The 20285-nt window shown below is 46.4% G+C and overlaps 2 protein-coding genes across 4 annotated transcripts in view; one reads left to right on the forward strand and one right to left on the reverse strand.

Annotated features, from left to right (window-relative positions):
• The window catches only part of MAP3K13 (mitogen-activated protein kinase kinase kinase 13), a 166150-nt gene extending 164527 nt beyond the window's left edge, over positions 1 to 1623 (forward strand). For all 3 annotated transcript variants that reach the window (XM_060099252.1, XM_060099254.1, XM_060099253.1), the window contains one exon: positions 645 to 1623. In XM_060099252.1, coding sequence (XP_059955235.1) covers positions 645 to 746 — 102 coding nt within the window. In that variant the 3' untranslated portion in view covers positions 747 to 1623. The remainder of the gene's footprint in view (positions 1 to 644) is intronic.
• Positions 1624 to 7375: 5752 nt separating this feature from the next.
• Positions 7376 to 16091, reverse strand: TMEM41A (transmembrane protein 41A). Its single transcript, XM_060100102.1, has 5 exons — positions 15906 to 16091; positions 14167 to 14320; positions 11647 to 11808; positions 11135 to 11273; positions 7376 to 9412 (listed from the first exon to the last, which is right to left on the reverse strand). The coding sequence occupies exons 1-5, from the start codon at positions 16022 to 16024 to the stop codon at positions 9192 to 9194; spliced, it is 795 nt and encodes a 264-aa protein (XP_059956085.1). The 5' UTR covers positions 16025 to 16091; the 3' UTR covers positions 7376 to 9191.
• Between the last annotated feature and the right edge of the window lie 4194 nt (positions 16092 to 20285).

The following is a 20285-nucleotide window of genomic DNA, read 5'->3' on the forward strand; positions in this document are numbered from 1 at the left end:
TGGAACTGCTGAGGAACCCTTAATTCCAAGATTTCACTCAAGCATCACTTCCGACCCCATCTCCCAACCTGGTTAAGGGTGTGAGCCTCCCTCCTCTGTGTCCCCACCAGCCCCTACGTGCTATCAGAGCACATGTAACACTTTAGTTCACAGACTGTACTGCCTTCTGAGAGGCGCAATAGCATAGTGGTTGGAAGTGTAGACCCTGAAATCTGACTGCCTAGATGCAAATCTCAGCCTTTCCACTAACTCACTGTGTGACGTTGGGTAAGCCACTTAACCTCGCTGTAGGTCAATTCCCTTATCTGTAAAATGGGTATGATAACAGCCTCTATTTCATAGGGTTGTTGTGAGGATTGAGTGGATTAATAGATGTTAAAGCACTTACAGCAGTGCCTGGAATGTAGTAAACAATATATGTAGGGCTTTGGGGGCACTGTTATCACTGTCCTCACCTTCGTCATAATTGCCATCATCATCTTTATATGTCTTCTTTCTCCGTAAACCCCACAAGGACAGGACCTGATCTCCTTTATCTTAGCGAGCAACCCAGCACAGCGCCTGTCACGTGAGAGGTGCTCAAAATACGTTTACTGAGTGATTGCAGAAAGGAATTAAGGTCTTATGTTGTCTTGACTTTGCAGAATCCTATGCAGTTTGAAGAATCGGACTGTGACTCTTCAGATGGGGAGCGTTCTGATGCCACAGTTAGGACCAATAAACACTACAGCTCTGCTACTTGGTAATGAAAGAATACCTACCCTGAAGATCTCATGACTATACTGGCATTTCACATCCATCCCACCCCCAGACTCTTCCCACTCTCTCCCTGCTTTTTTGTCTGGGAAGAGAGCTGCCCCATCTTTCTCACCCCTAGACATGAGCTGCAATAACAGGAACATGAGACTTCACAAATCTCTGGAAAAAAAATATCCAAATGAAATTAAGTCTCACTGAACATTTCAATCAAGAATGGCAGGGATCTATTTTATTGAATATTCTAGCTACTGTAACACTGATATTTATTTTTGTTTGACATTTTAACACTTTGTACTGTAAAGAGTGAACTATATATGATAGGGAGAAAGACAATAATTTCTTGCAAAAAAAAAGAGAGAGAGAGAGAAAGAAAGGAGGAAAGAACAGAAGTGGAATTCAGGAGCAACATCCTTGGGAATCTGTGGAGCCAGGAGGTATTACTGCTGCTTGAACAGGGGACCAGTTCCTCTGGCCATAAGTGACTGAAGAAGAGCCAGAGCAAGACATACTGAACATTTTAGAAAACAAAAACAGCAAAAGAAAAGCAATTCCAGGTAATCTGTGAACAGACCACATTAAATTCACCCAGCTTGTCCAGATGGGTGATGGAAAGACCTAGACAATTTTGGAGACCAGAGACTTGCACCCAAGGCCTTTGAGGGCATGTGCTTCCTCTAGGAGGAAAAAGAAAACTGTGCGTGTCAAAGCTGATCTCATTTTTAAAATGCTGAGCAGCGTTGGTAGTGAGACTTACAGACAGTGTCCAACCTTGTCCTTGAAAAATTTTCTGCTTTTTATGCTGTCAACGTCACTACCTTGGCAAATGCATTACCTTGACCAATGTGTTGATTTTTCAGACTCAAGTGCCAGTTTCCTGCGGCCTATTTCCTTTCCACCTGTTGGCCGCTTCTTTTAGGGAAAAAGGGGGCAGGGGAGGGAGGGCCTGAGGAGGAGAGAAGGAGAAGACAAAAAGAGAATGTCCAACAGTGTTGGAAAAGCAAATGTGGAATTTGTAAAAGGACGTTCTCAGAATGTCTCAGTTCAACTACGTGCAGAAGATGGGATCACCCCGCCCTGGAACCAGGTTGCTTGTCTACTAGAGTTTTATTGATTTAAACAGAACAGTCCTTGAAGACAGCTAGGAGGTGTGTCAGTCTTCCCGACATCCAATCCCAAACCATCCCCCATATTTTTATTTGTTAACTCATTCTATCCCAGAAGCTGTAGTGACTAGCTACCACTATCAGAATAAAGGCAAAATAAGCAACTTGCAAAGGGCAACCCCTCCCCTATCACGATAGCATTTTTGTTTAATGCTACTTGTAACATGTATTTGGATCAGTGTAGTTTTGAATAATTGGATTTGGAAATTCGTAGAAAGAACAACTGATGCTAAGCAGAGATTGGAAAAATATTGTCCAAGGCATGAGGTCCTTCCTGTCTCTAGAGTCATGGGCTCTGAGAAACATCCCAAGGTACCTCATGGTGCCTTGGCTTTAAGGAAATTTTTATCTAGAATTTTATATAAAAACAGATGTTGGCCTAGTTCCTGTCTCTGTCTCCAAAATCCGTTAATGCCAAACAACCTCGAAGCTCAAGACCTGGAGAGTGTGGCTAGACGCTCTGATATTGCATCGGACTGGACTTCAGGAAGGACTGACATACACAGGTATTAAACCATTTCCAGTGCAAATGAAAACATCACCCTCCTCTGGGTGTCACTGATTGCATCGGCCAAAAAGGAAAAGCAGGAGGGAATATAGAGCAGTTCCTTTTGCTTGTTTTGATCCCTCCATTTGTTTACACTTTATGTTGAGACATTGATTTAAAATTTAGTGTCTGTAATTTATAGCTCTTAGGTAGGCTGAAGGAAAATATTTAACTTATACAGAGAGCAGTATTGTTTCATTAAATTATTCCATTTTGTATAAATTCTGTAGCTGGACTACATGAAAGATCTTAAGTTATGGTATTATTATCATTGTTATTTTATTTTATAATTATCTTTCTCATTTTCTGTCGATCAGAAAGTGTGGTTTATGGTGTAGCACAATGATTGTGTTTATTGCTAACCATGAATTATGATGGATTTTTATGAAGGAATGAAAATGGAACTGCCATTTGGGAGCTCCCTGGTATTTGTCTTAGCTGTATTCCCTCATTTTCTGTGTACAACAACAATCATCTGAGGATGCGTGTACCGCCCTGAGGTCCAGTGGATACGTTGTGATTTTGACTTGATCGCAAAAGCTCCTAGGTGGGCATCAGGTGACTGAGTGGTGGACAAAGAGTTCAAAAGCTGTACATTTTCTCGAGTTTCTTAAGAAATAAAATCATGGGACTACATTAGAAGCACAAACAGAATTATTTAATGCCCTGAGAGGAACAGGCCTACAGAGAATCTGCATGGGGCCTGTGGGGTAGATAGTTTCAAGAACTGGCAGCATAGTTTGTAATCTCCTTCCTAATAAATCCCATAAAACCGACATTTTTCTCCTAGTTGGGAGACTATAAAAAGGAAATAAAGAGATGGCATGACGAAAAAATGCCTAACTGTGATGTCATCCCATAGCAAGACAAGAGAAGTTCTAGAATGAGGCTTAGTCTCTTAGTCACAGAGCTGGAAAAGTACCTTGAAAGCCCATATTTTTCATCCTCTGACTTCAGACCACACCATACTGTGAATCTCTCTGGTTCATTACTTCTGAGAACAGAGAGGCTACAACTCTGTGTCCTCTTTATTTATTTATTTATTTTGATGTGGACCATTTATAAAGCCTTTATTGAATTTGTTACAATATTGCTTCTGTTCTATGTCTTGGTTTTTTGGCCACGAAGTATGTGGGATCTTAGGTCCCCAACCAGGGATCAAACCCACATCCCCTGCATTGGAAGGTGAAGTCTTAACCACTGGACCGCCAGGCAAGTCCCTCTGTGTCCTCTTTCTGTCCAACATAAAACACTGACCCTTCAGCGTGTCCAGGTCTTGCCCACCTGTCGTGGCCAAAGAGGAACATGAAGCTTAATGTGTCTTAACCCTTTCAGTGATGGTCTTCCTGGAAAACCCACCCCAATACCTCATAATTTTGATAACTTTTTTGAATTCCCATCTTGACTGTCTGTCATGGTAATGCCATATACCTGTCTGGATTGACTGTTATGAGCAAGTTAGCATAGCAGACAGTATTGAATCTTCAAGTCATTCCCTCTATTGTCAAGAGTTGAATAGGGCTTCCCTGGTGGTGCAGTGCTTGAGAGTCCGCCTGCCAATGCAGGGGACACAGGTTTGAGCCCTGGTCAGGGAAGATCCCACATGTCATGGAGCAACTAAGCCCGTGCGCCACAACTACTGAGCCTGCGCTCTAGAGCCCGCGAGCCACAAGTACTGAGCCCATAAGCCAGAACTACTGAAGCCTGCACGCCTAGAGCCTGAGCTCCACAACAAGAGAAGCCACCGCAATGAGAAGCCCGCACACCACAACGAAGAGTAGTCCCCGCTCGCCGCAACTAGAGAAAGCCCGCACGCAGCAACAAAGACCCAACGCAGCCAAAAATAAATAAATAAATTTATTAAAAAAAAATAGTTGCATAAAGTTCCACATTGAACATTTTACTTATTTTTTAGTAGAAGTGACTAGAGGCTTCAGAGAACAGTGTCTTTAGGTTAAAAGAGAAATGCCTTCTGTATCCCAGGCTACCCTTCACTGCCTGCCTTGAAATAACCAGCACCATTTTGAATTAGTGTGTGTTTCTCTGAGAACAACTCCACAGTCATGTGAAGAGTAGAACGAAGAGCTCGGGGAATTTAAGAGCTAATTCTTCAGTCTGACAACTGGGTGGCAGTGCTTTAAGGGACTCACAGGACTATGATTTCAAGCTTCATTGTTGATCAAAAGTTTAACCCCCTTGAAGTGAATTCCACATTCATTTAGCATCTGGCTTTGACTGACTGCAAGATAATGAGTTTTTATTTGTTTTGCAGATGGGCATTTGGTTCTGATTCCTATCTATTTCTAGGTCATGTCCTCTGAATAACAATTCCTCTTAAAATTGCTTGGCAGAGGGACTGAGAAGCCTGCATCCTCCTTTGAAGTTATAATAGACCTTACCACCACTAAAGTTTGGACCTGTTGGCGAGATTGTGGGGAGCACCTACCTAGGGAGGTGAAGGTGTTAACTGTGTTGTATGATGGTTTGGTATGACCAACTTGAAGTTCACATATTTTAAAACTTTAGTATCAACAAATCCATCCTTCTAGAATTAAGGATATTTTAGTAGGATTTAATAAGTACACTGGACTTCCACTTCAGGGCCTCATTGTACTAAATTTTCCTCTTACCCTAAGTAATAATAGATTTGATGGTTTGGGGTTTTCCTGGTACAAACCCAATTTTAAACGCCCTCTCCCACTGTGGAGCATTGACGTTTTTCCAGTGTGAATGAATTCTTATCGATCAAAAGATTTACCCTTTTTTTCCATGCCCTTTTGTCTCAATCTGCCCCCCTTCCTTAAAATGTTTCTACTTGAACTTCCTGTGACTGAATTCTACAAATTCCAAGGAATTCCTACCCTGCTCTGCAGTATAGTGCGCTATGTTGTATTTTGGGTTTCTACCAAGCCAGAAACCAAAATACCACCTCATACCACCATCTACCACCTCCACCCTCGATACCCAAGACCATGTTATTTATTGACCACCATATTCTTTCCTACTGAGCCTGGACATGGCCTCAGAATCTCTCACAACACAGCATTTGGGGCCATAATTAGCACTTGATTGGAATTGGTGTGCAAGGGGAGATCTGTTTGCTGTCCCAGCTCTAACCTCATCATTAATTTCCTAAGGTGGTTTGAGATCTTGAGTTAGCCCTGATGGGAGAATGACAGGATATACCAGTGTACTCCTTATAGATCCCACCCTACGGCTATCAGAGGGCAGCACCAATGACAGGAAAAAGGCCACGTGCCTCCACCCACTGCCCTTTTGGAGTATGATTCCAATTGTATATGGAATTCCAAAATGTCTCTTCATTTACATCATCTCACTGTTAAATGAGCATGTTCCTCCACCACCTTCTATAAACAGAAAGTTAATACAAGTCCCAGTTACTTGCTTCTTCCTTAGACTCTGAGACTGATGTACCAAAACAACGTGACATTCTTTTCAAGACTTTGACTTGTACTGTCAGTATGAATTTAGTGCCTTTCTAGGCAGTAAGAGTTTTCTTCATTGCTGATTTCATAGAATAAATGTCCTAATATACTCACATCGCCAATGTTAGCAGCCTCACAGACTAGCACATTAAGAATCACATTAGTCTGCTTGTTTGCATGTTACAGCCAATACTGCAAGCACCTATTCAAACTGGAATGAACTAGACTGCCAAGTGGAGGACCCCTGTGGAGCCTGGAACACTTCTCAGGGACAGGTGGCAGAAGAGGGGAGCTCTGAAATCACTGTTCTGAGAAATAGGGTAACCCCAAAAGGGTTAGGTTAAGGCTTTTGTTAACTGTCACGTAACCAGGGCATGCTGGCAGGATTTCACACAGAGCCAAGCCCCCAAGCAGATGGTAAGGCCACTGTAAGAAAACTTCCGGCCAAATCCCAGGCCTACTCTCTAGAGCCACTTCACAGCACTCAGGGGCACACTGGCTCCTGGCCCCAGGCTGCTGCCCAGTGACCGGACATACAGGGTCCTCCCATGGTTGCAGGCCAGAGGGAACCCCACCAGAAGGTGCAGGCTAATAGGAAGATGTCCCTTATTGACCGCATCGCCTGGGTAGCTCACTACCTCGAGCGACCACTTCTCAGAGTCTGGAAGTGGGACGACCCACTTTGATTCTTGATTGCAATAATTTGACTTCCTTTCAATTTGGAGCAAATTAACTTTTTTTGTAGTCAAGTCTCAGAATGATCTCCCTCATCTGTGTCCTCTGAGGTCTCCGGTACTGTTAGTTCCCCTGCTCCCTGTGTGGGTTCTGATGCCGGCTCCCTCTTTGTATTGAACAATTGTACAGCGATGGGAACAAGAGCGACTATCAAAGCAAACAAATGCATGGAATTAAACAAAAAGTGTACTTCACTGTTTTCTGTCCTGTCTTTTCCTTATAGGTACTGTTTGTGTCCTGAGAGCTGCCTTCTCAAGTCTCAGTATTTGTCAGAACTTACGGGAAAGGAAGATTTTACATGACTGGGTTTCCCGCAGCCAGGAAAAATAGGTGATGGGAAAAGCTGGTTTCTGGGGCTCTTTCGTCAGACACATCCACAGAAGGAAGAGATGACCATGATTTTCTTTTGTTATCGTCTCTTCGTGATTATTCTGTCATATCCTAGACAGGCACTCTTCTTCCCTATGACTTTCCTGCTGCCCATCTTACAGCTACTTCTGTGGTATTAGTACTAGTACCCTACTATAAAGTATGCATACGAGGGAAAAGGCAAAAATGAAAATCTGGCTTCCAGTGTATACAACTGGTAAGAAGCTTGAGAGTAGAAAGCTAAGACACCACTTTGGATTGTCTGATTTTCAGCCAATCCCGATTCCCACTGGCAATGGGAATTGAAAGTTAGCAACATGTAGAAACACACACCACACAGAATATTTATATCCATTTATTTGGGAAATTGCTTTGCCTGTAAACTCACAACTGATAAGGCACATTGTTGCAAAATCACGGGCAAGATGGGAGAGAGACAAATCCAAGGATCCGGATAAAGGGCAAAGGGCCATACTTTCAATAGTGTAGAGAGCTTCCTTGTGTCTCCCTTCCCTCCTCCTACTTCAGAACACAAAGAGCCACGGATTCCCAAGTCCAGTTGGCATTCTCCTCACTCCCACTCTTGTTATCAAGCTTCTTTTAAAGCAACACATCCTTAAAAATGAAGTCCTTGTTGTGTTTTTTGGATTATACCATGTCCAAAAAAACACTGCTTGGAAATTCATTCTCTGTACTGAACAGAAGTATTCCCAAGAATTCATGTAGAATAACTGGTCTACATTAAAGCCTTGGCAAGATTCTTGGCCAAGCCAAATCAAAAACCCAGCAGATGGTGCCCAGGGACAACAGTTCTGATAAGAACTCCTGTAGGGTACAGGATCCCAGAGCTGGTCATTTTAGGTGCCAAGGCCCTTCTGTCCTTGGAAGCATGAACAGGTCTGTGCCAATTCAATACTGCAGCCATAGGAAGCCATGACAGCCACAGATCATTAAAATACAACACAACAAATTAATCCAAAACCAAATTTTCCCCTTAATTCACCTGAATTAAAAGATAAAATAGGGGCTTCCCCGGTGGCACAGTGGTTGAGAGTCCGCCTGCCGATGCAGGGGATACAGGTTCGTGCCCCGGTCCGGGAAGATCCCACATGCCGCGCAGTGGCTGGGCCCGTGAGCCACGGCCGCTGGGCCTGCGTGTCTGGAGCCTGTGCTCCACAACGGGAGAGGCCACAACAGTGAGAGGCCCGCGTACTGCAAAAAAAAAATAAATAAAAGATAAAATAGAATTATCCCTCAGTTATTCTCAGGAAATGACAAAATGAAAAAAAGCATTCAGAGGTATACTGGATGATATTGGAGTGTACTAGATCCATTGTCCCAGCAAGACAGAGGAGGGATTCCCACACAGAACAGACAGACTAGAAAATGTACTGACAGTCATTTGGTTCAAGTGAGTCAAGGGTTCTGCCCATCCAGATGGGTAAGAACTTCTCCAGAATATATTCATAACATACAGAGTTTGCTCCATTGATATTCAATAGTCTGTTTGCAATCAGCTGAATTGTCAGGACATGCAACCAAGAGGAGATGTGACCTATGTGGTAACATCAGTGCGTCTGAACACAAAGAGCAGCACAGCAATCACTGTGCTTTTGAGCTGTACATGGAAATTCTATACAGTTTGTCAGCTTGTTTCCTCTGATTTATGGAAGAGGTAGGTCATCAGCAAAACAGTGCAGAAGGATCACTCTTCAGGAGACTAACAAGATGAAGAGTGGTGTCAGTGATGTGGGTTCACGTGTCATTATCTACACTAATCATGTCCACGAGGGACGTAAAAGGATAACACCTGTCACAACAGCTGATCACTGTGCAGAAGAGGCACCCTGGACAAGGGCAATCAGCATCCTCTCCCGAAGCAGCTCAGGGCTTGGCCTGAGTTCCTTGTTATTCAGTAAAATATAAATAGGATTTGCTAGGAGGCCATCCGTTTTGCAGAGTGTCCTGCTAAATCAGGGCTGGTTTGAGAACCTGATATAATTCACCTTCTAGAGCACAGAGTGTCCTTCAGGACAAGACAGTGCACACAGAAGAATAGTGTCCAAATCACCTGTTGAGAATAATTTAAAAACAATGAGGGGCTTCAGAGGACCACGCCCATTACACAAATAAACAGTAGAGTCCAGGGACGCGGCAACCAAAGGATCCATATCAGGTGTCCTTTCTACTATTTAGATGATGAGCGTTGCTTGTTTCATTCAAATGTAGGTCCTTCTGACTAAATTTTTTAATGAGGGTTCCAGGAACTAAGGCCACCAGGGCAATGGCCAACAGCTTAAAGGCAGTTTCCCAGGAGAAAAGAGTATCCAGAGAAGTCAGGGTTGACAGGATGGAGCCCGTCTGCACACAGATGAAATTATATGGGATCAAACCTTGAAGAAGAAAAGGGAAAGAGCCTGTTACTGGGGAGCAGGAAAATGAAGAACAACAGTCCTTCAGAAATGTCACCAGGAATTCACAACAGTGACTCCAGTTTTGTACTGTTTTTGCCCAATTCCTGGCCTCTAAACATATTACCTCTTTCCCTTCTTTTCCACTCTTTCACCTCCTTTCCTCACTTCCCACATACATTTGTCTCATTCAGCCAAAGGACTTGAGATGGTTCACAAAATATATATACTACAGTAAGATTAGACATTTCTTTAAATAGGAAAAAACAAAATGAATGAAGAATAAAACAAAATGAGAGAAGAATAAACAAAGTACAGTTAGTACTTAAGCAAAAATGCATAAAGTTCACTCATTTGCTAGAGGTGTCCCCAAATTTGGTTCTGAGCGCCCAACAGCCAAAGTAAAGAGAAGCACCAGCATAATGAGATTTACAGTATGCCTGTGATAAAAACAGGTTTCTTAGAAGCAGTAGTACTATTCATGTTCTGTACTGTCTGTAAGAGGTCATCAAATCCACTGGATCCCACAAGTCTGACTGGTGGCTAGAGACGCTGGTTGTATAACAAACCCCTGGTGAAGTTGTTAAAAACACATCCTCAGGTAACACCCCAAGGATTCTGGTTACCTGGGTCTGGGGCAGAACCCAGGAACCTGCATTCTAACAGCCTCTCCTGACCCCCGCTCCCAAGATTCTGATTGGTTTGGGACCCCCTGATGATCCACTCCTCTAGTAGATGATGCCTCAAGATCATAGACTCATGAAGGTCACACAGCTTTTCAGAAGGGTAACTAGAATCTCGGTCTCCGGAGTCTTTCCAAGCCTCGTGCCACCTGGGTGATTACAGGCTGCTAACAGAGGTGCTGAGGCATGCTGTCTAAAAGCCTGTCTGACAGAATTAGCTGTGGTAGATTCTGCTTCAATTTAAGATCTCAACTTCTGTCAGGAATTCCCTATTAATAGCAGCTGCTCAACCACAGATTTGTCATGTTTGACCTAGAGCCCTGAGTAGCCTTCCCTTCCATGTTCTAAAGAAGGGTTAAGAGAGGCGATCCTTGCCTTAGGCTTAGAGAGGGTGGTTTGCTTCCAGTGTGGAGAAAGTAATAGTCAGTGATTTTACAGGCTGTTAGCAATTTTACCATTCAGATGGAAGTGGTTCAAAGCTCATACTTAGAGAAACACTGCTCTAGTCCTAGCCCCTCATTTAGCCAAGTGGCCCATGAGGGTAAGGAGCTTGTTGAAGGTCATACAATTGTCAAAAGGCAAGAAGGAACCGCACTAGTACCAGTTCTTGCTAAGGCAGATCTTAATCAAAACAGGGGCCAAAGCCAAACAGGAAGCCCCTTGCTCTGACCCTTCCCCTGCCTCCACTTGCCTTCTGCCCACGTCCCCTCACTCCAACTCTGCTTTTACTGAGCCCTTACTATGAGCCAAGATGTGTGTGTTACACAGATTACTCTTCTAATCCCAGGGCCTGGCACAGTGCTTGGCACACAATAGGCATTAAATACAGTTACAGAATGAACAATCCCTATTTTTTCCAGAAGTATTTTTATGGGTTTTCATGTTCAAGCCCGAGTAGATCTGCAGTCAGGAACCATTACTTTAGATAAGGCCTTTCGATGCTCTTCATGAGCTTGTGCTCGCAGAGGCAGGCACATGCCCAGGACAACTGTGAGAGTCAAACTTACACACCACGTCTTACCTATAAGAACAGAGAAGAAAAACTGCACGATGGGGATGTTCAGAATTGGGGCCGAGAGGTTCAAGAACCAGTTTGGCGTCATGGGGAAAAGTCTCAAAAACAGTAAGAAAAAAAACAAGCTGTTTCTGTTCTCCTCCACCTGTAGCCAAAGAAGACAAGGCCATTAAGAAGCAGAAAGAGTCTCCAGGTATTGAAAATCTGTTGGTGCCAGGCACTGTTCTACATACTTTACATATTCTATAAATTCCAGGGCAGAGATTCTTTTCCTCATTTTTAAAATGGAGGTACCTGAGGCTCAGAAAAGTCAGGAACCTGCCCAAAGACACAGAGCTGGTAGTGATGGAGCTGGGATTTGAGCTCAGATCTGCGTCTCCTGGAGACACCAACGGGACGCCTGGGACGTCCTGAGGCAGGACAGAGGACCACTGTGGGAGATCTCTGCCCCTACTCCCCTCAGGGCCACGTGGTAACTTTCTGGGGCCCCGGCACTTAGATGTACCCCCTCGCCTTACCTTCCTCTGCAGCAGGGCCACTCTGTCAGGAAAATAGGAGACCACCAGCTGTTTGCCAAAAACACTGGAGAGCAGGTAGCAGCACGTGGCACCCACCGAGGTCAGCACACAGCACAGCAGAAGCCCCAGCCGTGGCCCAAACAAAGCACCGGCTACAACATTCTGCAAAGAAAACAAATCCTCTGCCATGAGAACATCTGGCAGCTACCAGCCATCTTGTCCTGGAGCCCAAGAGTGCTAGGTTCCCTCCTCCTTCAGTGATTTTCCTGGAGAAAACCTAACTCCCACTCTAAAGAGATGAATGAAAAGTGATGAAGGGGCTTCCCTGGTGGCACAGTGGTTAAGAATCCGCCTGCCAATGCAGGGGACACGGGTTCAAGCCCTGGTCCAGAAGATCCCACATGCCATGGAGCAACTAAGCCCATGTTCCACAACTACTGAGCCTGCGCTCTAGAGCCCGCGAGCCACAACTACTGAAGCCCGCGTGCCACAACTACTGAAGCCTGCGCGCCTAGAGCCTGTGCTCCGCAACAAGAGAAGCCACCGCAATGAGAAGCCCGCACACCGCAATGAAGAGTAGCCCCTGCTCGCCGCAACTAGAGAAAGCCCATGTGCAGCAATGAAGACCCAACACAACCAAAAATAAATAATTTTTTAAAGAAAAGAAAAAAAGTGATGAAGGAGCTGGAAACTACAGCCCCGGCCTCGGTCTCCTCACCTTTGAAACTGGGAAGAAGATTAAAACCTCAGCGGGCAAGACAGAATTAAACGGGGAAATCTGGGTATACAGCCCCCAGCCTGCCACTTGGGCTGTGAAAGGCCCTGCCAGCCCTGGTGGCCTGGGAAGAGGCAGCAATGAAGCTCACAAGTTATTTCTGCTACTTTAAATAAACACAAACCATGAATTTTCCCTCAGTAAGACCTCATAAGCTTTAGAAAATGTCTCATGTCTTTCCTGCCTGCAGGAATTACTTCTCTATAATGCTACCACTGGGGGTTCCATGTTGACCAGAGTTCTAGCTGACACTCAAAAAAGCCTTAGATTGACAAAAATGGAAAAGTGAACTAATACTTCCTAAGTGCAGTTTGGCTGGTAGACATCATCCTGCCAAACATGGGATCCAAAAGAGAAAGTAAAAGGGGAACCTGGAAGTGAGAAGGTAGGGATCTCCTCAGCACCTACTATGTGCTTGACTACAGGTCTGATTTAATCCCCACTATGACCCTGTTTAGTATACCATCCTCACCCCTTCTATAGGTGCAAGATTAAGTATCGTGCCCAAAGTCACACGAGGCAGAGACAGGATTCACCTCCAGGTAGCAGCTGGCTCTTCGCCCTGAAGAGGGATCAGCTCAAGAGAGAAAGAGGTACAGGGGCAGCCCCAGGAGTCAGTCCCTGACCTCAAGCACCATACACACCCCCACCTCTCTTGGCAGAATGTGTCTGCTTTTCTTCCAGTTTCTAAAAAACTACTTAGGCGGATCCAGCCTGAGCTGAATGTTGGGGCCGGAGGGAGAAGCAGGGCAGAAGGAAGCTTTCAAGTCTTCCTGCTCAGTCACCCAATCATTCAGCAAGTGCTGAGGGCTGCTGTGTGCCAGGCAGCGCACCATCACCGTGCCAGCCCCTCTGCGCCCACTGTGTCATTTAATCCTCCCGTGTAACAATCCTAGGGGGTTACATAGGAGAATGCCGGTTCTACAGATGAGGAAACAGCGTTAGAGAGGTTAAATGACTTGCTCAGGGTTACACAGCTGGGATTCAAACCTACCCAAAGCCATAATAGATATATACATTTATACCAACCAGCTTAAAATGCTGCTGGGAGGACAGCACAGATTATTCTGTATCATGGGAGATGGCAACTGATGAGAAGCATCCAAGAGCCCAAGCACAAGCCCAGGTCTAACACTGTGGCTCCCGAGAGCCAGGGGGCCACCTGGAAAACCAGAATGACTTGTCCTCTCCACACAGGGAGACTTCAAACATTTATGAAGGCACTACCCTGTGCCAGGCAAAGAAGCACATAGGCTGAGAATAAGGAACAGGTCCTGACCTCAAGGAACTCAGAGACTAGTGGAGAAAACAGATTTTAAAAGAAACACCAACATGCGGAGGGGGAGAGGTCTCAAGGACAGTGCTCCACACCTAACAAATCCTTAGAAACAAAAGCAGCATACCTGAGAGGAAAGGCAGGCCCTGGAGCTGGGCGGATGTGGGTTCAGACCTCAGCCCAACCCCCTCCTCGCCTTGTCACCTGGACAGTTACTTAACTTCTCACCATTCATTTCCTTATCTGTAAAATGTGGATAGAAGTGCCCATTGTTGGCTCTTAGGAGAATTAAATAAGATCGTGCAGGTAAAGCAACTCGGACAGTGCCTGACACAGGGAAAGCTGTCAACAAATGGTAGCCACAGTCATCTGTCCTCTGGACTGTAGGATCTGCAGCCTAAGGGCCCCTCTACAAAGACAGAAGGTGGATTCCCGGGAGGCAGGCACAGGAGGAGGGCAGGATACTGACCAGGAAGCTGGAGCCAGGGATGGCAAAGCCCTGTTTGTAGAGGTAGGCACTGCAGAAAAGCAGGAACACGTAGACCTGATGCTCCTTCTGGTACTCTCGAAGGACCTCGGAGAGTTCCCGCAGCTCGGCCAGGTCCGAGGGGAACCACAGTGACCTGAGATTTGGAAAAGCAGATGGAAACAAGAGTCCAGATCAGCCTAATACCTAATAAAGTCACTTGTGTCTTCTTTCCAAAGTAGGTTTATAAATGTGCCCATCATCTGGTCTGCTGGGAACACACACTTAATGGGAGGCCAGAGTAATGGATGACCTGATATAACACAGCAGAGGCAAGGAGAAGAGCCTTGGTTTAGCAGCAAGGGACTTGGCATAGCATCTCAACTCTGCTACTGTCCAGTTGTGTGATCTCAGGCTAGTCCCTGAGCCTCAGTTTCCTTATAGGAAAAAATGAGGGGTTGAAGGTGGATAATCATTAAGTTCCCTCTTAGCTCTCAGGTTTTATGAACTATTCTTAAGAGGCAAATGGATTAATTTCTAGGCAAGTACTAAACGTCCTAAACTGCCTTTCTTTCTAGGAGTACCCCCTCCCCCTAAGCTTTAGGCCAAGGACAATTCACTCTTCACACCGCTCCAAAGTTACTAGGTAAAATGACTGCTTTATCAGTCACAAAAGAGCCAATTAAAGATTCCCTGGGAAAGTATATTTGTCCATACCATAAACATAACCTTCTTGATAATATGTCAGGCTTGGAACCAACCCTTTCAAAGAGCCTGCTTTCCACCCTGCCTCTCTATATGATCCTCAGTGCACTCTGAACCCTGTACAAGGGTTACAGTGTAAAGGCTACCTTGCCTTTGCCAGCTGAACAACTCTTAAATCCATCAATGATCAATTATAAGCAAACCCTCCTGGTTCTCATCAGAATATTTCTCTTAGCATGTCTGACACCCACAGCAGAGTCTTCCCAGCTAGAGTAAAGGAATAGTCACTGAAAACAGCTGTCCTAATATTCAAACATCAGTAACATCCTTGACACACTTCCATTAACTTTATAAACAGTATGCTGGTTTATCACGACAAGTCAGCCCGGTAGGTATTTGTACTGCCTCCTGCCTCAACCTGTCAGGGAGTAAAAGGAAAAGAGCAGAGACAGCCAAGAAAAGACAGCAGATAATTAATTAGTGAATAATTTAAAGTCCATCAACGTTTCTCCTGAAGACCGGATGACTTTTATAAAGCCCCAAGGGCAGACCTGACAGAAGTGTAGTGAAGTGAAGCGGGGAGGACGATAGAGTGAGGCTGAGAGCAGTCGTTACGAAGGGGCTGCGGGTCCACAAAGAGGCGAAGGTCGGATGCAAACGGGGATCAGGGCTGGGCCTGGGAAGGCGACGGGAACACCGCTCAAGAGGCGATCCAATGGCGGGAACAGAGGTGCTCCAGCAGGATCCGCCCAAGGTAAGGCGCCGCGTTTCCCTCCGCAAATCACCACCCCAAAGACACCAGACAGCACTCCCGCGCAGCCGGCAGCACGCAGGTCCCAGACAGGGCCAGGCCCCGCTCTCGTCCACCCGGTCTGCCCAAGACCGTGTAGACGCGGCCCAATCTCAAGTCCCAGAACTGAACCCCAAATCCAAGCCCCCGATCCAGGAACCCGAAAATCCGATTCCCAGACCCCATCCTCGGACCTGGCTCCCTTCCTCTGACCCGAACCCCGGTCCCCGTCACCGCCGCCACGCACCTGTCTCCAGCCTCCTTGGCTGTGCCCAGTGTCGACCCGCGGGGCAGTCGCGTCGACAGCAAGTACAGGGCGAAGGTGCAGCCGGCGAAAACCAGGAGGAGGCCGAGCACGGGGCGCATCTCGGCGCCAGCAACCGGACCCGCCCCGCCGCAGAGGAGCCTGGAAGCAGCGCCAGGAACCTCGCTGCCAGCGGACTGCTACAGCGGAGCGCGTTAGTGGACGGACAGGGGCGGGGGTACGCTCCAGGCCCCGCCCCCATATCCTGGCCCCACCCCCGGCTCGGATTGCGCTGGCAGTTGGCTCCAGAGTCCAGCAGAAAGCTGTCTGGCAGCCCCTGTGCGCTTGCGTCTGCCCTCCTTCCGCCTGTATATCTTTTTCCTACGTTTGTCTCGTTCTCCGCTTATTTGCAGGCTCTCTGCCAGGCGGTACGTGGTCCAGGGTGAATCACCAGCCCTGCCCACAGCGAGCTTGCAGTCTAGTGGTCAAGACGGCCTTGTCGACCACCAGGTGTAACACAAAGCAAATGCAGCCCGCGTAGAACCAGCGGCTCCAATCCAGTGCGGTGGGATAGTCAAAGCGACCACGGAAATAAGGAGAATTTCCTTTTATTGAACGCCTACTATGTGCCCATTATCCTTAATCCTCACAACAATTCTGCAAGGTTGGTATTTTTGTCTTTATTTAACAGATGAAAAATCCAAGTCTCAGAAAGATTGTGACATTCCCCAAGAGAGTCACGATTAGAATCCAAGTCACCCTGGGTTCAAAACTAGTGGTCTTGCACTGAGTGGATTCATGGAAGAGGTGGGGTTCGAGTTTACCATAAAGGATGAGCAAGGTTTCCACAACAGAGACAGGAGGGAGAAGGTGAGCTGGGCGCCCCAATAAGGCACTAGCATCCAGTTTCCGTGAAGCCTAAAGGTGTGTGAGAAATGAGTGAGAAGGTGGGAACAAACTGGAAAGCATGGAAAGGCAGCTAAGGAGTTGGATTTTTTTAATATATATATTGTACGTGGGGAGACACCAATAGAGGCGTTTAAGCAAGAGAATGATGTAGTTCCCATTTTAGGATGTGTTGCCCTGGCAGGGGATTAGACTACATTCTGAGTTTGTAGCAGCAACCGTCTTGGTGAGAAAGGAATCAGTCCTGAGCCAGGACCACAGCAGTGGGGAGGAAGGCGGACAGACTCGGAGGAGTTGAGTTCATAGGATATAGCTGATTAAATGGAGAATGACAGAGAGGATTCCAAAATGTCACAAGCCTGGAAAACAGAAACTGTCCTTGTATCATTCCAAGCCCCTCCTGGGCCAAATAAAGAGCACCTGTCAGAAGTCAAAGTGCACAAAGTCCTAGCAATTCCACGTCCAGGAATTTAACCTATAGATATGCCTTGTAGGTAGACAAAGATGTATGTTCAAGGGTATTCTCTCAACTTTGTTTTGATATGAGGATATTGGGAACAGCCTAAATGCCCATCATTTGGGGACTATTGAGGTTAATTATTGTATATTCACAAATGGAACACTAAGTAGCTTCCTGAAAGAGGGAGACAACTTTATGTATCCTGATACAGTACAGTAGCCAGATAGATGGCTAGGATAAAAATCAAACAAGTTGCAGTGTTAGACTATACTATGACTCATTTGTAAGAAGAAAAAAAAGATATACTTTTCAAAATACTGAAGTATTTATGAATGAAATGACTCAATGTCTGAGATTTGCATTAAAATAATGGGATGGGAGTGTAGTGAGTAGGGATATAAATAAAACAGGATTGGCCATTGAAGTGATAATTGCTGAAGCTGGATGATAAGCACATGGAGGTGGATTTTATACCATTTCTCCTATTTCTGTGTATGTGTAAAATTTTCCAGTTTACAATGTGGGGAAATGTTCTCAGCCTTCCAGTCTCATTTTCTCCCTTCAAGTCTCCCATTCCAGCTAAACATGCACAGTGTATGCACCATGTTCGTTTGTGCCTCTGACAACACTCTTCCCTGGGAAACTTCTCTGCCTGAAAATCCCTACTCTTTCAGCAACACCCAGGGCAGTTGTCACCTCCTCTGAGAAGGCTTCTTCAGCTCCTACAGTCAGAAAGGTTGTGCCTTCTCTGTGCTCGGGGCTGCCTGCGGAGTGTCTATATTCCTGTGATTGCAAATACTGTGCTCCAGTGTCATCATTCATCTCCTCAGGAGACAGTGAACACTTCTGTAAATGAGACAAGGTCTCACCATCCCATGTCTATCCACTCTTAGCCCTGTGCTTGGCTTATTATTGGCACTTAATAATAGTTTGTTAAATTAATGGACCGGGTCTGCGGAGGAAATGGTTGGTTGTTTGGTGTGGAACGTGCTGATTTTGAGAAGTCAGAGGAGTACAGGAGGAGAGAAAGTGAATGAATAACGATATTGAGCTTGTGCTAGAAGTGTGCAGAGCAGAGAACAAGAAGAAAAGCTCCTGCTCTCAAGGACTTCACTTTGCCTTTGGTTGGGGGAGAGGATGGAGAGAGTTACAATTATAGAGCACGTTGGTGCCACAGAGGAAACAGACGTGGCTAAGCTTCCAGAGAAGCAAGTGTCATCATCCCTCTTATGGACGAGTGGCTGAGCAGGTGTTCAGATGGAGTCACTTTGAGGGCTGATGAAGCCCACAGCTGTGAGTGCTGAGCAGGACTGAGCCCTCATCGGCCCCTCCCGAGCCCATGCTCTTTGCTCTGCCCTACACTGCCTCTCAACAAGCAGGTGAAGATCCAGAGCTCGGGTTGAACATTCAGATTTAGAGGTCATCTGTCTAGAGGAGACAGTTGAAATGCAAGGAGGGAAGGGCTCTTAGGGAGACCATGAGAGGGAACGTAACAGCAGCTGACATTCACTGAGTCTAGGCACACTCACCCCACAGGAAGACTTTTACACGCACAAATGCATTTATTATATAACAACCTTCATGAGGCAGGGGCTCCTAACAGCCCCCACTTTACAGTCCAGAGAATGGAAACTTAGGCAGAGTAAAGTCAGTCGACAGAGGTCACACCCCAGCAAACAGCAGAGCCTAACCTCTTACCCTACACTGCCTTTTTCGGAGAGAAGACTGAGATCAGAAGCCTGGTAAGAAAATAGTGGAACTGGTGAAAGAGAACAAGATTTCATTCAGGGATGTTGGATGAGAGATAGGGTGGTGGGGGAAGAGTGCACTGGGGGCCCAAGAAAGACTGTTAGAAAGGAACCAGTGCACAGTGTCAGAGTCCATGGGAAAATCCAGCGAGGAGACCTGAGGGGTTGTGGGACTCAGCCAACACCAGGTGACAAGGGACCTTTGACAGAGCTCTTCTGGGAGATGCAAACCTGATTGCCTACAGGCTCACTGCCCAAGCCCCTGCTTGCTGCTCCTGACTTACCCCCCTGGCCTTCTGTTCTGATTCCTCCTGCTCAACCTGTCTGTTTTGGGGAAGGGGCCCTGTTCCCCACTCTCAGCCCGCCTCTCCCCAACCCTCCTGACCCCCAACCCAGCACCTGCAGAGCCAGCTCTAACCAGCCGGTGTACTGCCTGCAGGCTGTACAGCTTCCCCTGAGGCCACTCACTTGCAGCACATTCCAGGCAGCTTGTAAAGGACAGCAGCAACCCTCACCAGAGACACATGCTGGACTGGGGAACAGATAGGGGCTAGTGGTTCAGGGGAGTGGGAGGAAAGAAAAGCCAAGAGGTTCTAGTGAGAGCAAATTAGCCAGCCACTCCCCATGGGTCTTTATCCTGGGGCTCAACCACGTTTCCTGGCTTAATTGGATCTGCACAGAGCAACTGAAAGGAGTAGCTCTGATCAGACCACATGGCTTTGTTTCCCCATCCCCGCTCCAATCACAACCAATGGGAACAGCATGGACACCTGCCCCAGGAGGAGGATCTGAGGGCTGGATCCTCTCCCTGAGCTTTGGGACTGGGCCACATAGTAAGTGAGTGGCCAAGGACCCAATGGTCCCAAGGACCCCAATGATCCACAGCTGCCCTGTGGAGGGAACGGAGCTGAGTCAGAGAGATACATGGCAGAGCACGAGGGTTAGTAAAGGCCTATGGACTCTGATTGCTGAAGATCCAGGGCATCCCCATCCCTGCCCTTCCTGAGGTCTGATGGCTCATCTCTCCCCGGGGTTCCACAAGTCCTCTGTCTAATAAAATCTGGGTAAATATGAGTGGATTTCTGTTGCTGGCATCCCAGGTCAGGAATGAGAACATGGGGCAGGGGTCTGAGGGTGGGAGGTTCTAAGTTTAGGTTTTGGGAATAAGTGTGTTGATGTCTAAAACAGAATGCAGGGGGCTCCCTCAAGTCTCTAAGGACAAATCCACTCCATTCTGTTCAACAGACAATCTATTGAGCACCTGCTTTG

The sequence above is a fragment of the Mesoplodon densirostris genome, chromosome 5 (assembly GCF_025265405.1).
Source record: "Mesoplodon densirostris isolate mMesDen1 chromosome 5, mMesDen1 primary haplotype, whole genome shotgun sequence".
Taxonomy (NCBI): domain Eukaryota; kingdom Metazoa; phylum Chordata; class Mammalia; order Artiodactyla; family Ziphiidae; genus Mesoplodon; species Mesoplodon densirostris.

Bases quoted from the DNA above. Each gene is read 5' to 3' on its own strand.
- TMEM41A (XM_060100102.1), bottom strand. From the start codon at position 16,024: ATGCGCCCCGTGCTCGGCCTCCTCCTGGTTTTCGCCGGCTGCACCTTC. The intron at 14,321-15,905 runs GTGCGTGGCGGC...TCCAAATCTCAG, and splicing joins GCCAAGGAGGCTGGAGACAG to GTCACTGTGGTTCCCCTCGG. The intron at 11,274-11,646 runs GTAAGGCGAGGG...CTTTGGCTACAG, and splicing joins TGGCCCTGCTGCAGAGGAAG to GTGGAGGAGAACAGAAACAG.